The 22,817-nt window shown below is 44.6% G+C and overlaps 1 protein-coding gene across 1 annotated transcript in view; it reads left to right on the plus strand.

The window, feature by feature from the left end:
- Positions 1–20,369, plus strand: part of CD177 (CD177 molecule) — a 38,100-nt gene extending 17,731 nt beyond the window's left edge. The window contains exons 9-16 of the mRNA XM_055311966.1: positions 3,786–4,064; positions 4,715–4,969; positions 14,533–14,811; positions 15,684–15,804; positions 16,754–16,806; positions 17,129–17,160; positions 17,574–17,615; positions 17,882–20,369. Coding sequence (XP_055167941.1) covers positions 3,786–4,064; positions 4,715–4,969; positions 14,533–14,811; positions 15,684–15,804; positions 16,754–16,806; positions 17,129–17,160; positions 17,574–17,615; positions 17,882–17,947 — 1,127 coding nt within the window. The 3' untranslated portion in view covers positions 17,948–20,369. The remainder of the gene's footprint in view (positions 1–3,785; positions 4,065–4,714; positions 4,970–14,532; positions 14,812–15,683; positions 15,805–16,753; positions 16,807–17,128; positions 17,161–17,573; positions 17,616–17,881) is intronic.
- Positions 20,370–22,817: the final 2,448 nt, after the last annotated feature.

The raw sequence follows: 22,817 nt of genomic DNA on the forward strand, positions 1-22,817 counted from the left end.
TTTTTGTGCCAGTACCACACTGTCTTGATGACCACAGCTTTGTAGTACAACCTGAAATCCGGCATTGTGATGCCTCAGCTATGGTTTTCTTTTTTAAAATTCCCCCGGCTATTCGGGGTCTTTTCGGATTCCACACAAATCTTAAGATAATTTGTTCTAAGTCTGAGGAAAGTCCATGGTATTTTGATAGGGATTGCATTAAACGTGTAAATTGCCCTGGGTAACATTGACATTTTCACAATATTAATTCTGCCAATCCATGAGCATGGAATATTTTTCCATCTCTTTGTGTCTTCCTCAATTTCTTTCAGAAGTGTTCTATAGTTTTTAGGGTATAGATCCTTTACCTCTTTGGTTAGGTTTATTCCTAGGTATCTTATGCTTTTGGGTGCAATTGTAAATGGGATTGACTCCTTAAATTCTCTTTCTTCAGTCTCATTGTTAGTGTATAGAAATGCCACTGACTTCTGGGCATTGATTTTGTTTCCTGCCACACTGCCAAATGGCTGTATGAGTTCTAGCGATCTTGGGGTGGAGGCTTTTGGGTTTTCTACGTAGAGTATCATGTCATTGGCAAAGAGGGAGAGTTTGACTTCTTCTTTGCCAATTTGAATGCCTTTTATTTCTTTTGTTGCCTTTATTGCTGAGGCTAGGACTTCCAGTACTATGTTGAATAGCAGTGGTGAGAGTGGACATCCCTGTCTTGTTCCTGATCTTAGGGGAAAGGCTCCCAGTGCTTCCCCATTGAGAATGATATTTGCTGTGGGCTTTTTGTAGATGGCTTTTAAGATGCTGAGGAATGTTCCCTCTATCTCTACACTCTCAAGAGTTTTGATCAGGAATGGCTGCTGTAATTTGTTAAATGCTTTCTCTGCATCTATTGAGAAGATCATATGGTTCTTGTTTTTTCTCTTGCTGATACAATCAATCACATTGATTGCTTTATGAGTGTGAACCAGCCTTGCATCCTGGGATAAATCCCACTTGATCATGGTGAATGTCATGTCAGGTACTGAAAAGGCCCTGAAGGGAACAGAGGAGGGAAAGGTCAGAGTGTGAGGACAGAAGGTCCTCAGAGGAGGCGTCAGGGCAGGCCTCTCCCAGGGACCCCCTGAGTGTGAGCAGGTATCTGAGGTCAGTGATGGACTGAGCCACAGACATCTGAGGAAGAACATACAAAACAAAGGAAATTAAGTTCAAAGGCCCAAAAGCAATGTCATCATGCCACTGACTTGACCAGCATGAGACACAGAGACACCCAGAAACGGGTGCACACTCACACACACACCTGGAGGCTGGGGGATTAGGACCTGCTCCATATCCAGGGCCCCAGCTCTCCATCCCAACACATAGGTCCAAACACTGATCCGTCCCCTTTCTTCCCTCCTAGTCTCACTCTTAATCTCCTGGAACCCGCTCACCACTGCCCAAGTCACTGTGGAGTCCGTGCCTCCCAATGCTGCTGAAGGGAAGGACGCTCTTCTGCGGGTCCTCAATCTGCCTGGGGATACAGCAGGCCTTACCTGGTTCAGAGGGGAAATTGTAGCACCTGTCCATCAAATTGTATTATATGTAGTAGACACACGAGTAATTACCCCGGGGCCTGCACACAGTGGCAGAGAGATAATATACCCCAATGGATCCTTGCTGTTCCAGAACATCACCCTGAAAGACACAGGATCCTACATCTTACAAATCATAAACAGAAAATTTGAAACTGCACTAGTACCTGGACAGCTCCGAGTATTCCGTGAGTAATTCCTCTCTCACCTCTGGTGTCGGGTGGGGGGATTCTACCTCACACACACAGGATTCACAGGCCTGCACTGGGCCTCCATCCCTCTCTGCATTATGTCCCTGTAGTGGTTCAAGCATTTAGGTGGGGACCCACACACACTGGAGACACATTTCCTGAGATACGAATTCCTTTCCTGGAATCCAGACTCTTGTGATCACCTGACAGAGACCCTGCAGGACTCATTCAAGGCCATGCCTGAGGGATCCTCCCCAGACCTCAGCCCAGAAAGCCTCTGCCCAGACCACTGTCTTGGGGCCCCTGATTCTGGTGACTCTGGGAGTCTGTGCCAGTATGGGGTTAGGGCTCCTGTGCAGAGCTGACTGGGAGCAAGGAATTCCCGAAAGCTGAAGCTGGTCTCCAGCCAAGTGCTCAGTGTCAAGAGCCACATGAGGGGAGTGGCAGGACCTGGGCCTTCACCTGAGGCTCAGAATGGACAGCACAGACATAACAGGTCCCCAGTCCATTGGCCAACTGCTGTGGGGGACTGGGGGCCTCCAGAGGAAAGGCAGCTCCTCAGGGAGCAACAGAGCAGTGAGATGCTCCTGGCAGCTCCTCCTCCACCCAGATTCAGGCCCAGGGAGCCCTCTCCTGTGGGGCAAGCAGGAACAGAGGCCATTTGATTGACCAGCTGCTATGGACAAAATTTAAATCAGATATTTCAGGATGTTAAAACTTAATTCACAGGCCTGGCAAGCAGACATCATCTACCGTTCGTTATTCCTCTTGCATTCTGGGGAAACCAAGGCACAGGGAGAAATAGTCACTGAATCGGGGTCACACAAACTGATGAGCAGCACATCAGTCACCCAAGTTCTCTGCAAACCCAGCCCCATTGTCTCCTCCGTCAGTGGGAGGGATGCTGGTCTGGGCAGTGAGACCAAATGGAGGCTCACTCCAGTTTACTCAGAATGACCTGCCTCAGCAATCAGAGGGAGAATGCCCCTGCCCCCCCCCCACCCCAGGGGGCTCATCCTTACCTGCCTGGGCTGAACTTGAAATCAGATTGTTTCCTGATGTGTTGCTGTGGCTCCCACTGGGGTGTAAGGGATGGGACTTGCCTTCTCCTCCCGACTCTGCACCTGAAACCAGCACACGGTCCACGGGTCCACGCGTAACAGACTCAGTTGCTTTTGCTTAGGAGGGAAGGAGTGGATGGTGGGGGATTCTCTCCCGCTGGAGGGCAGGGAGCCTGTGTGGCCAGACCTCCTGGGATCCTGCACCCAGGACCCCTCTCTGAAGAGATGATGGATCATTCATCGCTCACCACCCCTGCTTCCTGCTCATTCTCTGGCTCTTTGCTTGGCGGTTGGACTCGGCTCTGCCATGTAAGGGGTCACTGCCTCATGTCACTCGTTATCAAACGGCCAGGGGGTGCTACGTCTCCATGCCGCGGTGGGGCGGGGGCGCTGAGAAGTGAACTGACCTCTGGGCTTGTTCCTGGTTTCTTCAACAGTAATTATTGCTCGGAACCCATTCTCTAGGGCAGGCCGGCAGGTCTGTGATGAACCAGGAGAGGTCCAGGGCTCTCTGCATTTGTCCCAAATACTGACCAAATACTGCTCTGTAATCCACATTTGAGAGGGCCTGTGCTTTCAGGCACACAGAGCAGGGGCCTTACCTTCTCTCAGTGCTCTGATCTGCATGCATTTGTCTTGAGATACACACTTGCCTTATTCTTTTAAAGACTCAGTTTGGCTGAGAGCTACAGATGCCAACTCTGACTCATGATACCTGTGGAAAGAGGTGCCTGGGGCCTCAGTTGGTTAAGCATCTGCTTTCAGTTCAAGTCATGATCCCAGGGAGCTGGGTTCGAAGCCTGGGTGGGGATCCCTGCTCAGTGGGGAATCTGCATCTCCTTCTTCCTCTGCCTGTTCCTCCCCTTGCTTATGTGCTCTGTCTCTCTCTAATAAATAGAATCTTTTAAAAAAATGTCTGCTGAGGAATCACAGGTACCACACAGGGCAATGTCTCTCTGTTGTCTGCACAGCGGAGTTACATAAACCCAGCATCACAAGCAACAACTCCAGCCCCGTGGAGAATGCGGATTCTGTAGTGTTAATGTGTGAAGTTCAGACTCAGAGCACAAGCTGCCTGTGGTCAGTAAACAGTAAGAGCCTCCCGGACAGTCCCAGGCTGGAGCTGTCCCTGGACAACAGGACTCTCACTGTACATGGTGTCACGAGGAATGACACAGGACCCTATGAGTGTGAAACTCGGAACCCAGTGAGTGCTGATCGTAGTGACCCATTCACCCTGAATGTGCTCTGTAAGTAACTTCTGTTCCTACCTGGTCCAGGCTGTCAGCTCAAGTCAACACAGCCAGAGGCCAAGCCACATCCCTCCTTTTGGGGTCCATGTCCATGACCCTCAGCTGGACACCCAGCCTGGCCATGGCTTCTTGTCCTGCAAATTTGGGCAGGCTCAGCCTGAACAAGACTAGAAGGGGATGGGCTGCTCCTTCCTGAGAGGGTCAGCAGCCTGGGAGGGGAAACAGCTTCATGTCTCAGACCCAGGCTCAGTGAACACAGAGGGCTTCTTGTTGGGACATTTTATAATTTTGTTTTATTTTAAAGATTTTATTTATTTATTTATTTATTTATTTATTTATTTATTTATTTATTCATTCATGAGAGAGAGAGAGAGAGAGAGAGAGAGAGAGAGAGGCAGAGACACAGGCAGGGGGAGAAGCAGGCTCATGCAGGGAGCCTGATGTAGGACTCAATCCTAGGACTCCAGGATCACACCCTGGGCCAAAGGCAGGCGCTAAACCGCTGAGCCACCCAGGGATCCCCTGGTTGGGACATTTAAAAACAAGGTTGGGACCCAGCTTAGAGGGACACTGTGGCTCTTATGCAGACTAGGAGGTTCCCCTTCCCTGGGATTCTATCCTGTGTGGCTTTATTCTGTTTGCTCCAGATGGCCCGGACACACCCACCATTTCCCCTTCAGACTCCTACTACCGTCTAGGGGCAAACCTCAGTCTCTCCTGCCGCACAGCCTCTAACCCACCTGCACAGTATTCTTGGCTTATCAATGGGAGACTCCCGCCATTCACACAGGAGCTCTTTATCCCCAACATCACTGCCAACGATAGCGGATCCTATACCTGCCTCGTCTATAACTCTGGCACCTGCCTCAATAAGACCACAGTCAAGACCATCACCGTCTCTGGTAAGTGCATCCCTGGAGCATCTGTACTGAGCACTGTGGTGAAGGTCTGTGTGCTTTTCAAAAAAGAGCCTATACAAGTTATTTCCCATTTGCTTGACATGGTCAATCCCTAGGTCTGTCCCTCAACTCTCCCATGACATGTCTGCAGGCACTTCCTCCCCTTACTCTCAAATTTTTCATTGCAGACCTTGAGTTCCGCCTGGAACATGGAGAGAAGGGTTCTCAGCTCCAGAGAGCCCTATACACAAAGAGGACTTTGCAAATAGGGAAGAAAGAAGGATCCTCAAGTTCAAGTTGTTTTTTTGTTGTTGAATTGCAGAAGTGCTTTATATATTCTGGATGTTAACCTCTTACCAGATATGAGTTGCAAATGTTTCCTTCCAATCCATTCATTGCTGTCACTTTTTATTTTTTAGTGAACTTTAATGTGACACTATATGACATGAACACAATGTGACATTAGTTTCGGGTGTGCAACATAGTGATCGAACAACTCTATACATTATACTGTGCCACACAATGTAACTCCCACCCATCACCATGCAGCCCCATTAGAATATATTGACTGTATTTCATATCCTGTTCATTCCATAACTAGTGATACCACTCTGACAATTGTGTTTGGATGCACAGAAGTTTTCCATGTTGATGCAATCCCATTCATCTGTTTTTTCTTTTGTTGTCTTTGCTTTGGGTGTCATATCTAAGAAATCATTGGGAAATCCAGTCTCAATAAGTTTTGTGTTTTCTTTTAAGACTTTTACAGTTTAGACTCTTATGTTTAGCTGTCTGATCTTTTTTTATTTCTTTTAAAAAATATTTTATTTAAATTAAATTTGCCAACAGTGCTCATCCCATCAAGTGTCCTCCTTAGTGGCCATCACCCAATTACCCCATATCCCGACCCTCTTCCCCTTCTGCAAACCTTTGTTTGTTTCCCCAGAGTTAGGAGTGTGTCATGGTCTGTCTTCCTCTCTAATTTTTTCCCACTCAGTTTCCCTCCTTTCCCTTATAGTCTCTTTCACTATTTCTTATACCACACATATGATTGAAGCCATAGGATAATTGTCTTTCTCCATTGACTTATTTCACTCAGCATAATACCCTCCAGTTCCATCCACATTGAAACGAATGGTAGGTACTAGTCCTTTTTGATGGCTGAGTAATATTCCATTGTATTCCATTGAAACGAATGGTAGGTACTAGTCCTTTTTGATGGCTGAGTAATATTCCATTGTATCCAAAGATACACCACATCTTCTTTATCCATTCATCTGTTGAAGGATATTGTGGCTTCTTCCACAGTGTGGCTATTGTGGACATTGGTGCTATAAACTTTGGGGTGCAGGTGTCTCGGCTTTTCACTGCATCTGTATCTTTGGGATAAATACTCAGTAGTGCAATTGCTGGGTCATAAGGAAGCTCTATTTGTAACTTCTTGAGGAACCTCCACACAGTTTTCCAGAGTGGCTACACCAGTTCACATTCCCACCAACAGTGCAAGAAGGTTCCCTTTTCCATATCCTCACCAATATTTGTTGTTGTTTCCTGCCTTGTTAATTTTCCCCATTCTCACTGGTGTGAGGTGGTATCTCATTGTGGTTTTGATTTGTATTTCCCTGATGGCACGTGATGTGAAGCATTTTTTCATGTGCTTATTGGCCGTGTGTAGGTCTTCTTTGGAGAAATGGGTGTTCATGTCTTCTGTCCATTTCATGATTGGATTGTTTGTTTCTTGGATGTTGAGTTTGATAAGTTCTTTATAGATCTTGGGTACTAGCCCTTTATCTGATATGTTATTTACAAATATCTTCTCCCATTCTGTAGGTTGTCTTTTAGTTTTGTTGACTGTTTCCTTTGCTGTGCAGAAGCTTTTTATCTTGATGAAGTCCCAATAGTTCATTTTTGCTCTTGTTTCCCTTACCTTCGTGGATATGTCTTGCAGGAAGTTTCTGTGGCCAAATTCAAAAAGGTTGTTGCCTGTGTTCTCCTCTAGGATTTTGATGGAATCTTGTCTCACATTTAGATCTTTCATCCATTTTGAGTTTATCTTTGTGTCTGGTGTAAGAGAATGGTCTAGTTTCATTCTTCTGCATGTGGCTGTCCATTTTTTCCAACACCATTTATTGAAGTGATTGTCCTTTTTCCAGTGAATATTCTTTCCTGCTTTGTCGAAGATGAGTTGACCATAGAGTTGAGGAACCATTTCTGGGTTCTCTCTTCTGTTCCATTGATCTATGTGTCTGTTTTTATGCTAGTACTATACTGTCTTGGTGATCACAGGTTTGTAATAGAGCTTGAAGTCAGGCATTGTGATACCCCCAGTTTTTTTTTCAACATTCATCTGGCTATTTGGGGTCTTTTCTGGTCCCATACAAACTTTAAGATTGTTCCAATTCTGTGAAGAAAGTCCATGGTATTTTGATAGGGATTGCATTAAATATGTAAATTGCTCTGGGTAGCATTGACATTTTCACAATATTTATTCTTCCAATCCACGAAGATGAAATGTTTTCCCATCTTTTTATGTCTTCCTCTATTTCTTTCATAAGTGTTCTGTAGGTTTTAGAGTATAGATCCTTTACCTCTTTGGTTAAGTTTATACCTAGGTATCCTATGGCTTTGGGTGCAATTATAAATGGGATTGATTCCTTAATTTCTCTTTCTTCAGTCTCATTGTTAGTGTATACAAATGCAGCTGATTTTTGTGCACTAATTTTGTATCCTGCCACATTACTGAATGGCTGTATGAATTCTAGCAGTCTTCAGGTGGATGGAATCTTTTGGGTTTTCTATATACAGTATCATGTCATCTGTGAAAAGGGAGACTTTGACTTCTTCTTTGCCAATTTGAATGCCTTTTATTTCTTTTTGTTGCCTGATAGCTGAGGCTAGGACTTCTAGTACTATGTTGAACAACAGTGGTGATAATGGATATCCCTGTCATGTTCCTGATCTTGTGGAAAGGCTCTCAGTTTTTCCCCATGAGAATGATATTTGCTGTGGACTTTTCATAAATGGCTTTTATGATATTGAGAAATGTTCCCTCTATCCCTATGATTTGAAGAGCTTTGATCAGGAATGGATGCTGTATTTTGTCAAATGCTTTCTCTGCGTCTATTGAGAGGATCATATGTTTCTTGTCTTATCTTTTATTGATGTAATCTATCACATTGATTGCTTTATGAATGTTGAACTACCTTTGCATCCCAGGAATAAATCCCAGTTGGTTGTGGTGAATAATCATCTTAATGTACTGTTGGATCCTATTGACTAGTGTCTTGGTGAGAATTTTTACATCCATGTTCATCAGGAAAAGTGGTCTATAATTCTCCTTTTTGGTGGGGTCATTGTCTGGTTTTAGGATCAAGGTAATGCTGGCTTCATAGAATGAGTTTGGAAGTATTCCCTCCTTTTCTATCCTTTGAAATAGCTTTAGTAGAATAGGTATTATTTCTTCTTTAAATGTCTGGTAGAAAAGAAGCATACACATGGCCAACAAACATGAGAAAATGCTCCGCATCACTTGCTATCAGAGAAATACAAATGAAAACCACAATGAGATACCACCTCACACCAGTGAGAATGGGGAAAATTAACAAGACAGGAAACAACAAATGTTGGAAAGGATGTGGAGAAAGGGGAACTCTCTTGCACTGTTGGTGGGAATGTGAACTGGTACAGCCAATCTCGAAAACTGTGTGGAGGTTCCTCAAAGAGTTAAAAATAGAACTGCCCTACAACTCAGCAATTGCACTGCTGGGGATTTACCCCAAAGATACAGATGCAGTGAAAGGCCAGGACACCTGCACCCCGATGTTTATAGCAGCAATGTCCACAATATCCAAACTGTGGAAGAAGCCTCAGTGTCCATTGAAAGATGAATGGATAAAGAAGATGTGGTTATGGAATATTAATCAGCCATTAGAAACAACGAATATCCACCATTTGCTCCGACGTGGATGGAACTGGAGGGTATTATACTGAGTGAAGTAAGTCAATCGGAGAAGGGGAAACGTTATGTGGTTTCATTTATATGGGAAATATAAGAAAGAGTGAAAGGGATTATAGGGGAAAGGAGAGAAAATGAGTGAAAATATCAGAAAGGAAGACAGAACATGAGAGAATCCTAACTCTGGGAAACGAACAAGGGGTAGTGGAAGGGGAGGTGAGCAGGGAGATGGGGTGACTGGGTGACGGGCACTGAGCGGGGCACTTGACGGATTGGACACCGGTGTTATGCTATATGTTGGCAAATTGAACTCCAATAAAAAATACAAAAAAAGTAAATATTTGGTAGAATTCCCCTGGGAAGCCATCTGGCCTTGGAGTTTTGTGTCTTGGGAGGTTTTTGATGACTGCTTCCATTTCCTCACTGGTTATTGGCCTGTTCAAGTTTTTTATTTCTTTCTGTTTCAGTTTTGGTAATTTGTCGGTTTCCAGGAATGCATCCATTTCTTCCAGATTGCCTAATTTGTTGGCCTATAGTTACTCATAATACATTTTAAAAATCATTTGTATTTCCTTGGTATTGGTTGTGATTGCTCCTCTTTCATTCGTGATTTTACTAATTTGAGTCTTTTTTCTTTTTAATAAGTCTTCAGAGGGGTTTGTCTATCTTATTAATTCTTTTGAAGAACCAGCTCCTGATTTTGTTGACAGTTCTTCTGGTCTCTGTTTCATTGAGTTCTCCTCTAATCTTTATTATCTCTCTTCTTTTGCTTGGTTTAGGCTTTATTTGCTGTTCTTTCTCCAGTTCCTTTAGGTGCAAGGTTAGCTTGTGTATTTGAGATTTTTCCAATTTTTTGAGGGAGGCTTGTGTTGCGATGTATTTCAGTCTTTGGACCGCCTTTGTCATATTCCAAAGATTTTGAACACTTATACTTCCATTTTCATTAGTTTCCATAAATCTTTTAAATTCTTCTCTAATTTCCTGGTTGACTAATTCATCTTTTAGTAGGATGCTCTTTAACCTTCAAGTATTTGAGTTCCTTCCAAATTTCTTCCTGTAATTGAGTTCTAGTTTCAAAGCAATGGGGCCTGAAAATATACAGGGGATAATCCCAATCTTTTGGTATCATTTAAGACCTGATTTGTGTCCCAGTATGTGGTCTATTTTGGAGAAAGTTCTATGTGCACTTGAGAAGAATGTGCATTCAGTTGAATTAGTATGGAATGTTCTGTATATATCTGTGAAAGCCATTTAGTCTAGTGTATCACTTAAGGCCCTTGTTTCTTTTTTTGTATATTTTTTTATTGGAGTTCAATTTGCCAACATATAGCATAACACCCAGTGCTCATTCCATCAATGCCCCCTTCAGTGCCCATCCCTTGTTTCTTTGGTGATGTTCATTTTTTTAATGTTTTATTATTATTTATTTATTTATGAGAGAGAGAGAGAGAGAGAGAGAGAGGCAGCACAGGCAGAGGGAGAAGCAGGCTCCATGCACCGGGAGCCCAACGTGGGATTCGATCCCGGGTCTCCAGGATCGTGCCCTGGGCCAAAGGCAGGCGCCAAACCACTGCTCCACCCAGGGATCCCCTCTTTGGTGATGTTCTGCTTAGAAAATCTGTCCTTTGCTGAGAATGCTGTGTTGAAGTCTCCTGCTATTAATATATTATTATCTATATATCTCTTTACTTTGGTTATTAATTGGTAGATATACTTGGCTGCTCCCACATTAGGGGCATAAATATTCATACTTGTTAGGTCTTCTGGTTGGATAGACCTTTTATGTATGATATAATGTCTCTCTTCATCTCTTATTACAGTCTTTGGTTTAAAATCTATTTATCTGATATGAAGATTGCTACCTCAGTTTTCTTTTGAGGACCATTTGAATGGTAAATCGTTCTCCACCACCTCATTTTCAATCTGGAGGTGTTCTTAAGCCTAAAATGAGTCTGTTGTAGACAGCATATAGATGGGTTGCTTTTTAATCCAGTCTGTTACCCTGAGTCTTTTGATTGGATCATTTAGCCCATTCACTTTCAGAGTAACTATTGAAAGAGATGAATTTAGTACCATAGTATTACCTATACAGTCCCTGTTTCTGAGGATTGGTTTTTTTGGGGTGCTTTTTCCTTCACTTATAGGGTCCCCCTTAATATTTCTTGGAGAGCTTGTTTGGTGGTTACATATTCTTTCAGTTTCTGTCTATCCTGGAAACTCTTTGTCTCTCCTTCTATTCTATTGAGCCTTGCTGGGTAAAGTATTTTTTTTTCTTGGATAAAGTATACTTGGCTGCATGTTTTTCTCATTTAGTACCCCGAATATATCATGCCAGCCCATTTCTGGCCTGCCAGGTCTCCATGGATAGGTCTGCTGCTAATATGATATTTCTCCCCATATAAATTAGAATCTCTTGTCTTGAGCTGCTTTTAGGATTTTTTCTTTATCTCTGAAATTTGCAAGCTTCACTATTATATGTCGGGGTGTTGATCAGTTTTTATTGATTTTGGGGGGCTCCTCTCTATCTCATGGATATGAATGCCCACTTCCTTTCCCCGATGAGGGAAGTTCTCAGCTATAATTTGTTCATATATACTTTGTGGTCCCCTCTCTCCACATCTTCTGCAATCCCAATGAGGTGAATATTATTCCTTCTCAAACTATCACTTATTTCCTGAAGCCTCTCCTTGTAGGTTTTTAATTGTTTTTCTCTTTTTCAAAACCTAAACTTCCTTCCTTCTATCAACTTGTCTTCTATGTCACTCTCACTTCTACCTCATTAACCCCAGCAGTTAGAGCATCCACTTTAGATTGCATCTCAGTTAAAGTATTTTTAATTTTGGCCTGATTAGATCGAAATTCTGCAGTAAGAAAATCTCTAGAGTCCTTTATTGCTTTTTTCAAGAGCTACCAATAACTTTATAATTGTATCCCTGAATTGTATCTCTGACATGCTACTTAAATCCATATCCATTAGATCTGTGGCAGAGAGTATTACTTCTGGTTCTTTCTTTTGTGGTCAATTTTTCCTTCTAGTAATTTTGTCCAGTGCAGAATGGCTGTATGAGGGAGCAGCGTCAAAAATAACAACCATAACCTAAAGGAAACACACCCTAGACAATTCCGAAGAGGTCAGGGAGCAGAAGAGAAAAGAAAAAGAAAAGAAAGGAAAAGAAAAGAAACCCCATGAAAGTGAAAAAATTTTAAAATAGTAAAAAATTAAAAAATAAGGGTGGGGAGGAAGTGGTTGGGGAGAGAGAATATAGTCTCAGAGTGGACCAAGAGGGTAATCCTCTTGCTTCGGAGTGTACTTTGTTTTGTATGTTAGAAGGTGCTTGGGGAATCCCCGGGTGATTCAGCAGTTTAGTGCCTGCCTTCAGCCCAGAGTGTGGTCCTGGAGTCCCGGGATCGAGTCCCACATTGGGATCCCTGCGTGGGGCCTGCCTCTCCCTCTGCCTGTGTCTCTGTCTCTGTCTCTGTCTTTCTCTCTCTCTGTCTGTCTTTAATGAATAAATAAATAAAATCTTTAAAAAAAAGAGGTAATAATTTCCAAATTTATATAAAGCAGCAAAAACTTATATAGAGACACAACAGTTACCACAGAAACAAAAACAAGATAAAAGAGGGGGGTGCAGAATGGGAAGGAAGAGAGGATATAATCTCACAGAATGAACCAACATGGTGTTTCACTTGGTTCTGAGTGTGTTTTGGTTTGTATGTTAGAAGGTACTAAATTCCAAAATTATAAAACAAAACAAGGCTAAAAAAAAAACCCAACCCACAACTTATATATCTACAAAAATTAAATTTAATATGTTGAAAGGAATCCAAAAATTAAGAATATATCTATAGCATGTAATTGTAAAAATAATGAAAGTCAAAAAGGAAAAAACTTAAAAGTGAAGAGTTGATAAGATATCGGAGTTATAGCAGGAAAAAAAATATTGGATATTTTTAACTGGAAAGGTAAACAACTTATAAGGGAAAAACCTCAAGTTCTAGAAATTATTTTCCCTCAGTTATGGAGCTTTCCAGTGCTGCTTGGTCAGTAAATTTGCTATTCCCCTGTTCTTCCAGCTGTTCTGGGGGAAGGGCCTGCTGCACTGATTCTCAGGTGTCAAGGACAGAGATGCCCTGCCTTTGGCCTGGCATGAAGCTGATTGTCCTGTGAGGCCTTTGTTTCCCAGAGGCCCTGCCCCTCCCAGGTGAAAGAAAAGAAAGGGCAGTGGCCAGATCTCCAGCCCTGAAGGCAAAAGCTCCCCAGGTGTACCAAGCTGCAGTCTCTCAGTGCATACTGGTTTAGCTCCTCCCGGGAGCATGCATGGGGGCACTGATTTGTAGAAATTTGTAGGGGCCTAGCAGCAGGAGAGCTTTCCCTGTCTTGTGCACTCCTCATTCCTCCTTTCCCAGAGGGAATGGAAGATAGCTAGCTTCTGTATGTTTCCTGGCCCTGGGACAGAAAGTGCTGTGCTGCTGGATTTGTGCCCCTGGAAGGGATGGAGGATAGCCTGTTTCTGTCCACTGCCAGGCAAACTTCCCAGCCTGCCTCTCCCAGATGCCCCAGGAGGATTGCTGCATTCCAGTCCTGTACTGCAATCCGACTGCAGTTTGCACTTTATGGTACCAGTTAAGCTTTCTCCTGGGTGCCCCTATTTTTACTGTGTCTCTAGGAATATTGAGACTTCACTGCTCCTCCTGCGATTCTGCTATATTTCCCCCACTGAGCCCTTTCCAGTCAGGGAAGACTCTCTCAGGGGCAGATTTCTAAAGTTTCCAATTCTGCACTGCACTGTTTTCCTGCAGTGACTTTCCAAGGCTCCCTCCCCCACTGGTTATCTTCTGATATATCCCCTCCATTCCTCTTCTCTGCCTTCCTGCCTTGTAAGAAGTGATCACTTTTCTCTCTAGCATTCTAGCTGTTCTCTTTTTATACCTCAGGTTGAATTCATAGGTGTTCAGGAAGGTTTGAAAGTTATCTAAGTCTAGGGGACCAGATGAAACAAGAACCCCTACTCTTCTGCCATCTTGCCTCCTTCTCATTGTCTCATCACTTGAAGTTAATTTTTGTACATGGTATAAGGTCAGATCCAACTACATTCATTTTCATGGATATCCAGTGTTCCCACACCATTTGTGGAATACATTTTTTCTCCATTGAATGGTCATGACAACCTTATTGAAATCATTGAACCACATATGACAGAGTTTGTTTCTGGGGTGCCTATTCTATTCCATTTGTCTCTATGTCTTTATATCACACTCCTGTTAAGGTGGTTACTGTAACTTTGAAGTCAGGAAGTAGGAATCTTTCCCCTGATGATGTGGTTGCTGGCCATGTGAAGGGAAGAGATTCCTGGTGCTGATATTACAGAGACATCCAGGCGGAGCAGACACATGACTGAGGACCAGAATGTGAGGGATGGTGGAGGGTGAAGCCCTCTCCTTATAGAGCATCACCTGAAAAAAGACACTTATCCTTCTGCAGACAGGAGAGCCATATTCTTGAGTACATTTACAGAGCCTGCTGGGGCTCTCAGATGGATGAGATCTCAGAGGAAGATGTGTGGCCTCAGGCCAATTCTCATTCATCACCTCCTGTGTTTCTCTGCAGAGCCAGTGCCAAAGCCCTCTCTCTGGGTCACCAACATCACAGTCACAGAAAATAGGGACTCTGTGGTCCTGACTTGCTCCACAAGTAATGCGGGGGTCTCTATCCAGTGGTTTTTGAATGGCCAGAATCTAAAGCTCATGGAGAGAAGGAACCTGTCCCAGGGCAACAGCAACCTGACCATACACCCTGTCAAGAGGGAGGATTCTGGGAATTACCAGTGTGAGGTCGCCAACCCCGTCAGTTCCAGTAAAAGTGACCCCATCAAGCTGGATGTGATCTGTGAGTGACCCTTGACCACTCACCCTTCCTTCAGTATATTTTGCTGGGAGGGGATATCAAACAGATGCAGCCTCAGAGAAGGCGAGAACCTCCTTCATAGTGTGTAGGACAATGTGAATAAGATCTCCAGAATTAAATTAATCTTGTCAGCATTTTGGTTCTGATATGTATCAGCTGTTGGACATCAGGCAAGATGCTCAACCTGCTAAATTTCATTGAGCTTATGAGATGAAATCCTGAGATAGTATCATACACAGATTTAGGACTCAATGAAATTTAGAGGTATTTTTCCTTTATTAAGTTTTTGTTACTAGCTGTAATGTCACGTGGACTTGAGATTAAGTGCTGTATTATCAAGTTCCAGCTCTGTGACCTTTACTGATTTGGATAAGCCCTTTAAACGCTCAGATACTCATTTTGCACAGTGGGGATGATACCCAGCCCCTCATGGCAGGAGAAGAAGCAGATGAAATAATATTTCTCTTGTGCCTTGCACAGAGCTGACCTCAAAAGCAGTCAGCTAATGTTATTCTCTTTAATCAGTACTGAATGGACAGGTAAGGGCCTTCCTTTAAGACCAACAATGATGATAAAAAAGGAAGACAGAGAGGAAGAGGTATAATATGAGAGGATGAACAGTCCCAGAGGTGGGGGGACAATGTAAAGATTAGAGAAAGTCCAAGGTTTCACTGTGAGGAACAGAAATGGTGAAGCAGTCGGGGGTGAGGACTCTGTGGTGACAACACACACACACCACCCAGACCTCAGTGGCCTTGCCTTACTCCCTAAGCAGGCCCTTCCCCCACCGCCCCTCTTGGTGTCCCCAGATTCAACTTGGGACTCGTTCCCCTCCCTTTTTCTTCTTATTTCAGATGAAAGAAGCACCACAGGCCTCCCTGTGAGGTCCATCATTGGCACTGCACTTGGGGTTCTGCTTGGAATAGCACTCACGGCTGCCCTGGGGTGTCTCTTGCTCTGCACAAGGACTGGAAGGTACGATGGCATTTCCCACAAACTTATCCTGTCCCACAGCTCACCCCCAGACAGGAAGACCCTGTCCTGACCCATGATTCTGGGCTGGCTCTTCCAGGCCTCCCATCTGCCCCCTGGGTTTTCCCTCTCATTGCATCAGGCTCCCTCCTGACTACCTGCTGACCTGGGTGCTTCATTCACAGCCTCCTTGGTTATAAATTAGGGGCAACTAGGAAACAGCTCCTCAGGGTTGTCCTGGTTCACTTATCAAATCTACAGCAATGCTGTAAGTGATCAATAACAGCACCTCCCCATAGTTTATTTAAGACTATACACCATGTGAGGTGGATTTGTGACCTCAGGATATGAGGGTGGTCCTGGCCAATGCCACCCAAGGGAGACTGGAATAACCTGCCAGGCCAGGCAGGGTCATCCCCCAAAATGGAAGATACGGGAATCAGAGCCTCTGTTGTGTGAGATCAGAGAACCTGGGCTTATCCAGGGAGAGATCCTGTGACATGCTTTATGCCTCTTCCAGGCAGATAGAGATGGAATAAATAAAGACTGTTGTCACATTACAGCATCTTCTGGCCTGAGGGAGTGAGGGTCTGACCACATCAGGGATCCAGCATAGGGCTCCCCACATGTCCTGAACATACACCTGCAGCCTTTCCCCTTCTGCTCAGTCAAACCCTCACGTTTGATTCCTCTCCTGGGTCCTCCATCCCTTTTCAGGACAATTTCTCCTAGATTTCATTGTCTGCGGATCTTCCCCTCTGGGCCTGGGACAGATGTGCTCCCAAGGCCTTTCCTTTCCCCTCTCCTGGGCCCTTGCTTTCCTAATCAGCAGTGGTGGAGAGAGGAATTCTTGAACTCCTGCCTGAATGAGGATTTTCCTTTTCCCCTGCTCTGACACCAAATGCTGTGACTTCACCCTGCACCCCTCACCCATAAGCATGATCTCTTCTAGGGCCAGTGCCTGGCATGATGTCAGAGAGCTCTGGCATCCAGCATCCACTGCCCGTGAGTATTGTTCAACCCTGGTAGTACTGGGAGCCCCATAGATCTGCCCCACAATGTCCACTCCTGGAGTCACCCCCTTGGCTTCTGACTCTTTCTCTGGGGCTTCAGCCAGGGTACCTCCACTACCTATAATCCCTGACCTCTGGAAATCTGATCATTAGTCAGCACCTGGCCATCACTGGGCTCTAAAATGGACCATCAGTCTCTCCCTGGGAGGTTCTCCTTTTGTGGTTCTCTGAGAGCTAAAGACATGTCCCTGACTGGGAAGGTGAGCTCAAGCTTCCTCACAGCCCTGGGTGCTAATTCCTGTCTCTGCTCTCAGGCCATGGTCCAGCCAGCAGCAACACATCCCCGGTAAGCTCACTCCCCCTCTCTCTTTCCACTGGGGACCAGGCTGTGCAGGCTCGATGCAGGGCCACCAATCAATTCCACAGGACAACACAAGCCCTGTGTCCCTCAGTAGCCAGGACAAGGCAAGCCTCATTCCAGCAAAGAATGGATCAACCCTCTCCTGGGGCAGGACCAGCCCCCACCATGTACTGAGTTTTCCCTGTTCCCTGGCCGAGTGTGAACCCTGGAGGTCATCCAGGGGCAGATGGGCACTGAGAGCATCAGCCAGGGGTCAAGAGCTAACAGGATTGGGGCAGAGAATGCAGTGGGGAGTGGGCTGGGACAGGGGTTTGGGTTAGCAGGCTTGGAGAAGGCTGCTCAAGAGGCAGATCTGGTCACTCCTTCTCTGTTATCAGCACCCATTCTCTTCTGTTTAGGACTCACTGTCCAGCCCCATGGCAGCAGTTTCTATCTACCAGGTGAGTAGGGCAATGGATGTTCTGGTTCCTAAATCCCAAGGGGCTGAAGATATGCCTCTAGCCTACCCCTGGCTGTGAATTCAGGTTCAGGAAACAGCAGAGTAAAGCAGAGTAGGGGATGGTAGGGGAAAGAAGGGGCCTGTGGCAGGGACCTGCCACACAGCCAGGCTCCCAGAGAGCAGCCCTATTATGCCTGGAACCTGAAAGTCTCCCAGATATGTTCTAAGAGGGTTACAGGGGTTCAGAGGCTTCTTCTTGTTTTACAGGAATTACAACACCCTGACACAAACATTTACTGCCAGATTAAACCCAAAGCAGAAGTAGCTTCTTAGTTTCCCCATGGTGCTGCTCCTTGCATGGACCCTCCTGAGACCTCAGACCTAAGTGGTATTGGGAGCCGCTATCTGAGCCAGAGAATCAGCAATAAACCTTGAGGATATTCAGGGACATGGATCAATTCTGGTCAAGTTCATCAACCTTCTCTACAAACTGCTGGTGAGCAGCCTGGACCTGGTCATCTGACTGTGGAGTCACTTCCTCCAGTGATATGCACAGCACCCTCACTGCCCTAGGTGGTGGAGACAGAGGCCAGTCCATCTCCACATGCTCCTTGTTAAGAATGAAGAAAAAAAAAAAAAAGAATGGGAGAAAGCAGACACACCTAGAAGATCAAGGCTCCCAAGCCCTGGGAAGGCCTGAGGGTCCTCAGCACCATGGACAGCGTCTCAGCCCTCCTCCTCCCAGGACTTGAGCAGGGAGGAGGCGATGAGGGACTGCTGGAGAGGCTGCCCATTTCTGTTCTGCAGAAGAGAGTGCAGTGAGGCAGAAATAGCATTCTCATGGGACAACCCGATTCTGCTCTCATCTCTCAATCCTAAACACCTTACACATGTGTGGATGTTCCTCTCTGGCACAACTATTCCAGCTCCCTGCATGGCTGATGGCTGCCTCCAGAGTGTGTCCTCAGGGCAGCTGGGAGTCTGCTCCAGCCTCTTGGGAGACCACCTGCCCCCTGAGATTCAAGCCACTCCCTTGCCTACTGAAGGCAGGAATGTTTCATGATGAACTTCTGACCCTTCATGCCTGACCTTGGAAACACCCCTTACCCATCACCCAGCCCCCCTGAGCACAACATCCTGTTTCCTGAGCCCCAGCTGAGCCTCCCAGGCAGCAGGGCTGAGCAGAACCCTGGGATCTTCCCCCAGCTCCTCCTGACTGAGCCCTGTGCCTGGTGTCAGAGTCCTTTGCCCTCTGCCTGCCCTTCTGGGCAGAGCAAACGTTCCACCCAAGGGCAAGTGGAGCCTGAAGATCTCCCAGGGTAGAAGCCAACATTTGAGGGTTCCTGCATCTGCCTGTGACCCCTCAGAGGGAGAGAAAAGACTAGGCCCCTCAGAGCCTTCCCCATCTCCTCCTTCACATAGACATTCTACCCACAGAACCAACTCTGATGTTACGGACCCAGCCCTGCCCTTCTATGGGGCTCAGGTCCATTCTGTCCACTGACAGTGTCCAACATAAGGGCCACCTGGGTGCTCTTCTCTTTGATTTCTTTCTTTCTTTCTTTCTTTCTTTCTTTCTTTCTTTCTTTCTTTCTTTCTTTCTTTCGCTTTTAGTTGGGTTCCCTTTGCTCTTATTTTTCTAGTTCTTGTGGTAAACTTAGATTATCAATTTGAGATATTTCCTCACTTCTGGGTACAAATTCCCCACTCAGGGTGGCTCAGAGGTTTGGTGCCTGCTTTTGGCCCGGGGCGTGATCCTGGAGTCCCTGGATCAGGTCTCACATATGGCTTCCTGCATGGAGCCTGCTTCTCCCTCTGCCTGTGTCTCTGCCTCTCTCTCTCTCTCTCTCTGTGTTTCTCATGAATAAATAAATAAAATGCTTAAAAAAAACACAAATTCCCCACTCAGCACAGGATAAGCTGCATCCCCCAAATAGTGAAGATTCTTTTTGTGTATTTAATTTAATTCTGTGTATTTTTAAAATTTCTTTTGAGACTAGCTTTTTGATCCATAGTTTATTTACGTATATGTATCTTACTTTCCAAATGTTTCGGAGATTTTTCTTTTATTGATTTCTAGTTTGATTACTATTTTTATTTTTTTAAAGATTTTATTTATTTATTCATGGGAGACACACAGAGGCAGAGAAACAGGCAGAGGGAAAAACAGGCTCCCTGTGGGGAGCCCAATGTGGGACTCCATCCCAGGGCCCCAGGATCACAACCTGCGCCAAAGGCGGTTGCTCAACCGCTGAGCCACCCAGGAGCCATGATTACTATTTTTAGAGAACATTCTCTGATTTCAATTATTTTAATTTTGCTTAGGGGTGGAACTCATGGGTGGCTCAGTCAGTTAAGGTCTGCCTTCATCTTAGGTCATGATCCCAGGTTGGGGTAAAGCCTCCCTCCATCAAGTTTCACATGGGCCCCCTCCTCAGTGGAGGGCCTACTTCTCACTCTGCCCCTCCCTCTGCTTGTGCTCCCTCCCTCTCTCTCTCTCTCCATAACAAATAAATAAAATCTTTGAATATATTTGATGGGCACCTGGGTGGCTCAGTCAGTTAAAGGTATGCCTTCAGCTTGGGTCATTTTCCCAGGGTCTTGGGATCATGCCCCACATTGGCCTTCCTGCTCAGTGGGGAGCCTGATACTCCCTCTGCTACTCTTTCCTGTGCTCTCTCACTCTCTCTCTCTAAAAAATAAATAGTCTTAAAATAAATTTGGTTTGGGGCACCTGGCTGCCTTGGTCAGTGGAGCTTGTGTCTCTTGATGTCAGTATCGTTAGTTTGAGCCCCCAAAGGGGTGAAAGAAGTGGTTATTTCAAAACAATGTAAATGGGGTTAGCTTTAGATAGGACACCAAACATAAGCAATGGAGAAGGATGAATTGGATATCTTTTCATTTGGCCATTCTTTTTAGCAGGTCAGCTGGCAACAAATTTTCATATTCTTCCTCCATCTGAAAATTTCCTTATTTCCCCTTTACTCCTGAGGATCATTTGCCAGAGACAGGATTTGTCCTCCACTTAAAAAACAGGCCACTTCCTTCTGGCCTCCATGCCATCAGATATAAAACCTACCGTCACTTGAATCAGTGTTCCTTAATATGCAATGGGTTGTTATTCTGGCTGTTTTTCAAGACATTCTTTTCTCTTGTTTTTAGTTTTCAGAAATTTGCCATGTGTTTTAGTGATGCTTATCATGTTCGGGCTTCACTCAAGCTAAATTTGGACTATTATTTCTTCAGAACTTTTTCAGTCCATACTTTTTTCCTTCTTCAGGTATGCAGTAGCACCAGTGTGAGATCCTTTCTTTTTTAAGATTTATTTATTTATGGGATGCCTGGGTGGCTCAGCAGTTGAGCATCTGTCTTTCACTTAGGGCGTGATCCTGAGGTCCAGGATCAAGTGCCGCATTGGGGTCCCTGCAGGGAGCCTGCTTCTCCTTCTGCCTATGTCTCTGCCTCTCCCTCTATGTCTCTCATGAATAAATAAATAAATATTTTTTTTATTTTTAAGAGTTTTTAAAAATTTATTCATGAGAGACAGAGAGAGACACAGGCAGAGACACAGGCAGAGGGATAAGCAGGCTCCATGCAGGGAGCCCAATGTGGGACTCAACCTGGGGACCCTAGGACCATGCCTTGGACTGAAGTCAGGCGCTAAACCGCTGAGCCACCCAGGGATTCCAATAAATCTTTTTTTAAAGGTTTATTTATTTATTTGAGAGAGAGAGAGAGAGATGCTCCTGAGAATGGGGAGGGCAGAGGGAAAGAATCCTCAAGCAGATTCCCCACTGAGCAGGGAGCCCAGTGCAGGGCTTGACCTCAGGACCCTGACATCATGACCTGAGCCCAAATCAAGAGACCACAAGTCAAGGAGTATTAGCAGACTCCAGAAACTGGAAAAGGCAAGAAAATGGATCTACCTCCAGAAAGGAATGTGGACTTGCAAATATCTTTATTTTAGCTCAGTAAAACCCATATTGGACTTCTGACCTCCCAAAACATAAGATAAGAAATGTCTGTTGCTTTTGAGCTGTGGTGTTTGTGGTTATTTGTTACAGCAGTAACTGGAAGCTAATGTAGACATCATAGTAGATTATATTGTTGTATTAATATCAAATTGGGGGAACTCGAGTATCATTCATTGGATATATAGGAGAAAATCCTGGTTCTAATGAGATATCAGCTGAAGTTAGAATGAAGTATTAAGACACCTATAACTTTCATTTGATTCATCAAAAAATCATATATATATATACATATATATAAAATTAAGGTTTGTATGCATGCTAATGAATATATTTACATCTATACACATAGAATACACATGTGGCATTGGTAAATAAGCATGAAAGATATATGAGAGTTCCCTCTAATAGTCTTGCAACTTTCTCTAAGTTTGATGTTTTGTAATTGGTGGGGCCTAATATTTTAAAAGTACATACAAAGTGTTTCCAAACAATATTGTATGATTTCTAATATTGGATCCAGTGGGTGGAGGAGTAGAAGGGAGATAGGTACAGCAAGGTTCACAGGAGTTGATACTTTGGAGCTGGAGATGGGTACATGGGGGCTCAGGATACTATCAGGATACTATTCTCTCTGATATAATGAACTAGAGTCCATTTGTACACGTTTGTATACAAACTCTCTTTGTATATCTGAGATTTTCCATATGAAAAGATTTTAAGGAAAGAGAATACATTTTCCACTTCATAAGTTTAATCAGTTTCATAGAACTTTCAAGACAAATCGTCTCAAAATCAGACAAGTTCATCCATAGAAAAGAGAGACTATCCCCCAACTCATTCTGAGGTTACTATAACCTTTAAATGGAAAGAGGACCAACAACCAATGTACAAAAAGAGGAAAGTATCAGGCCAGTCATCCTGATGTACAGAGAGGCAAAAATGCTAGACAAGGTATTCTCAAACCAAATTCAACAGTACATAGAATAAGATAGTAGACCAGGACTAAGTTCAGTTTGTCCCAGGAAAACAAAGGTGATTGAACACTAGAAGAGTATAAATGGGGGGGCACCTGGGTGGCTCAGTGGGAGAAGTGGCTGGCTCTTGATTTTGGCTCAGGTCATGAAGTCAGGGCCCTGGGTTAGATCCCCTTATGAGGCTCAGAGTTCAGTCAGGAGTCTCCTTGTTTTTTTTTTTTTTCTCTCTCTCTCCTTTCTTTCTTTCTTTTAAGA

Source organism: Nyctereutes procyonoides, unplaced genomic scaffold (assembly GCF_905146905.1).
Source record: "Nyctereutes procyonoides isolate TBG_1078 unplaced genomic scaffold, NYPRO_anot_genome, whole genome shotgun sequence".
NCBI classification, from domain to species: Eukaryota; Metazoa; Chordata; class Mammalia; order Carnivora; family Canidae; genus Nyctereutes; species Nyctereutes procyonoides.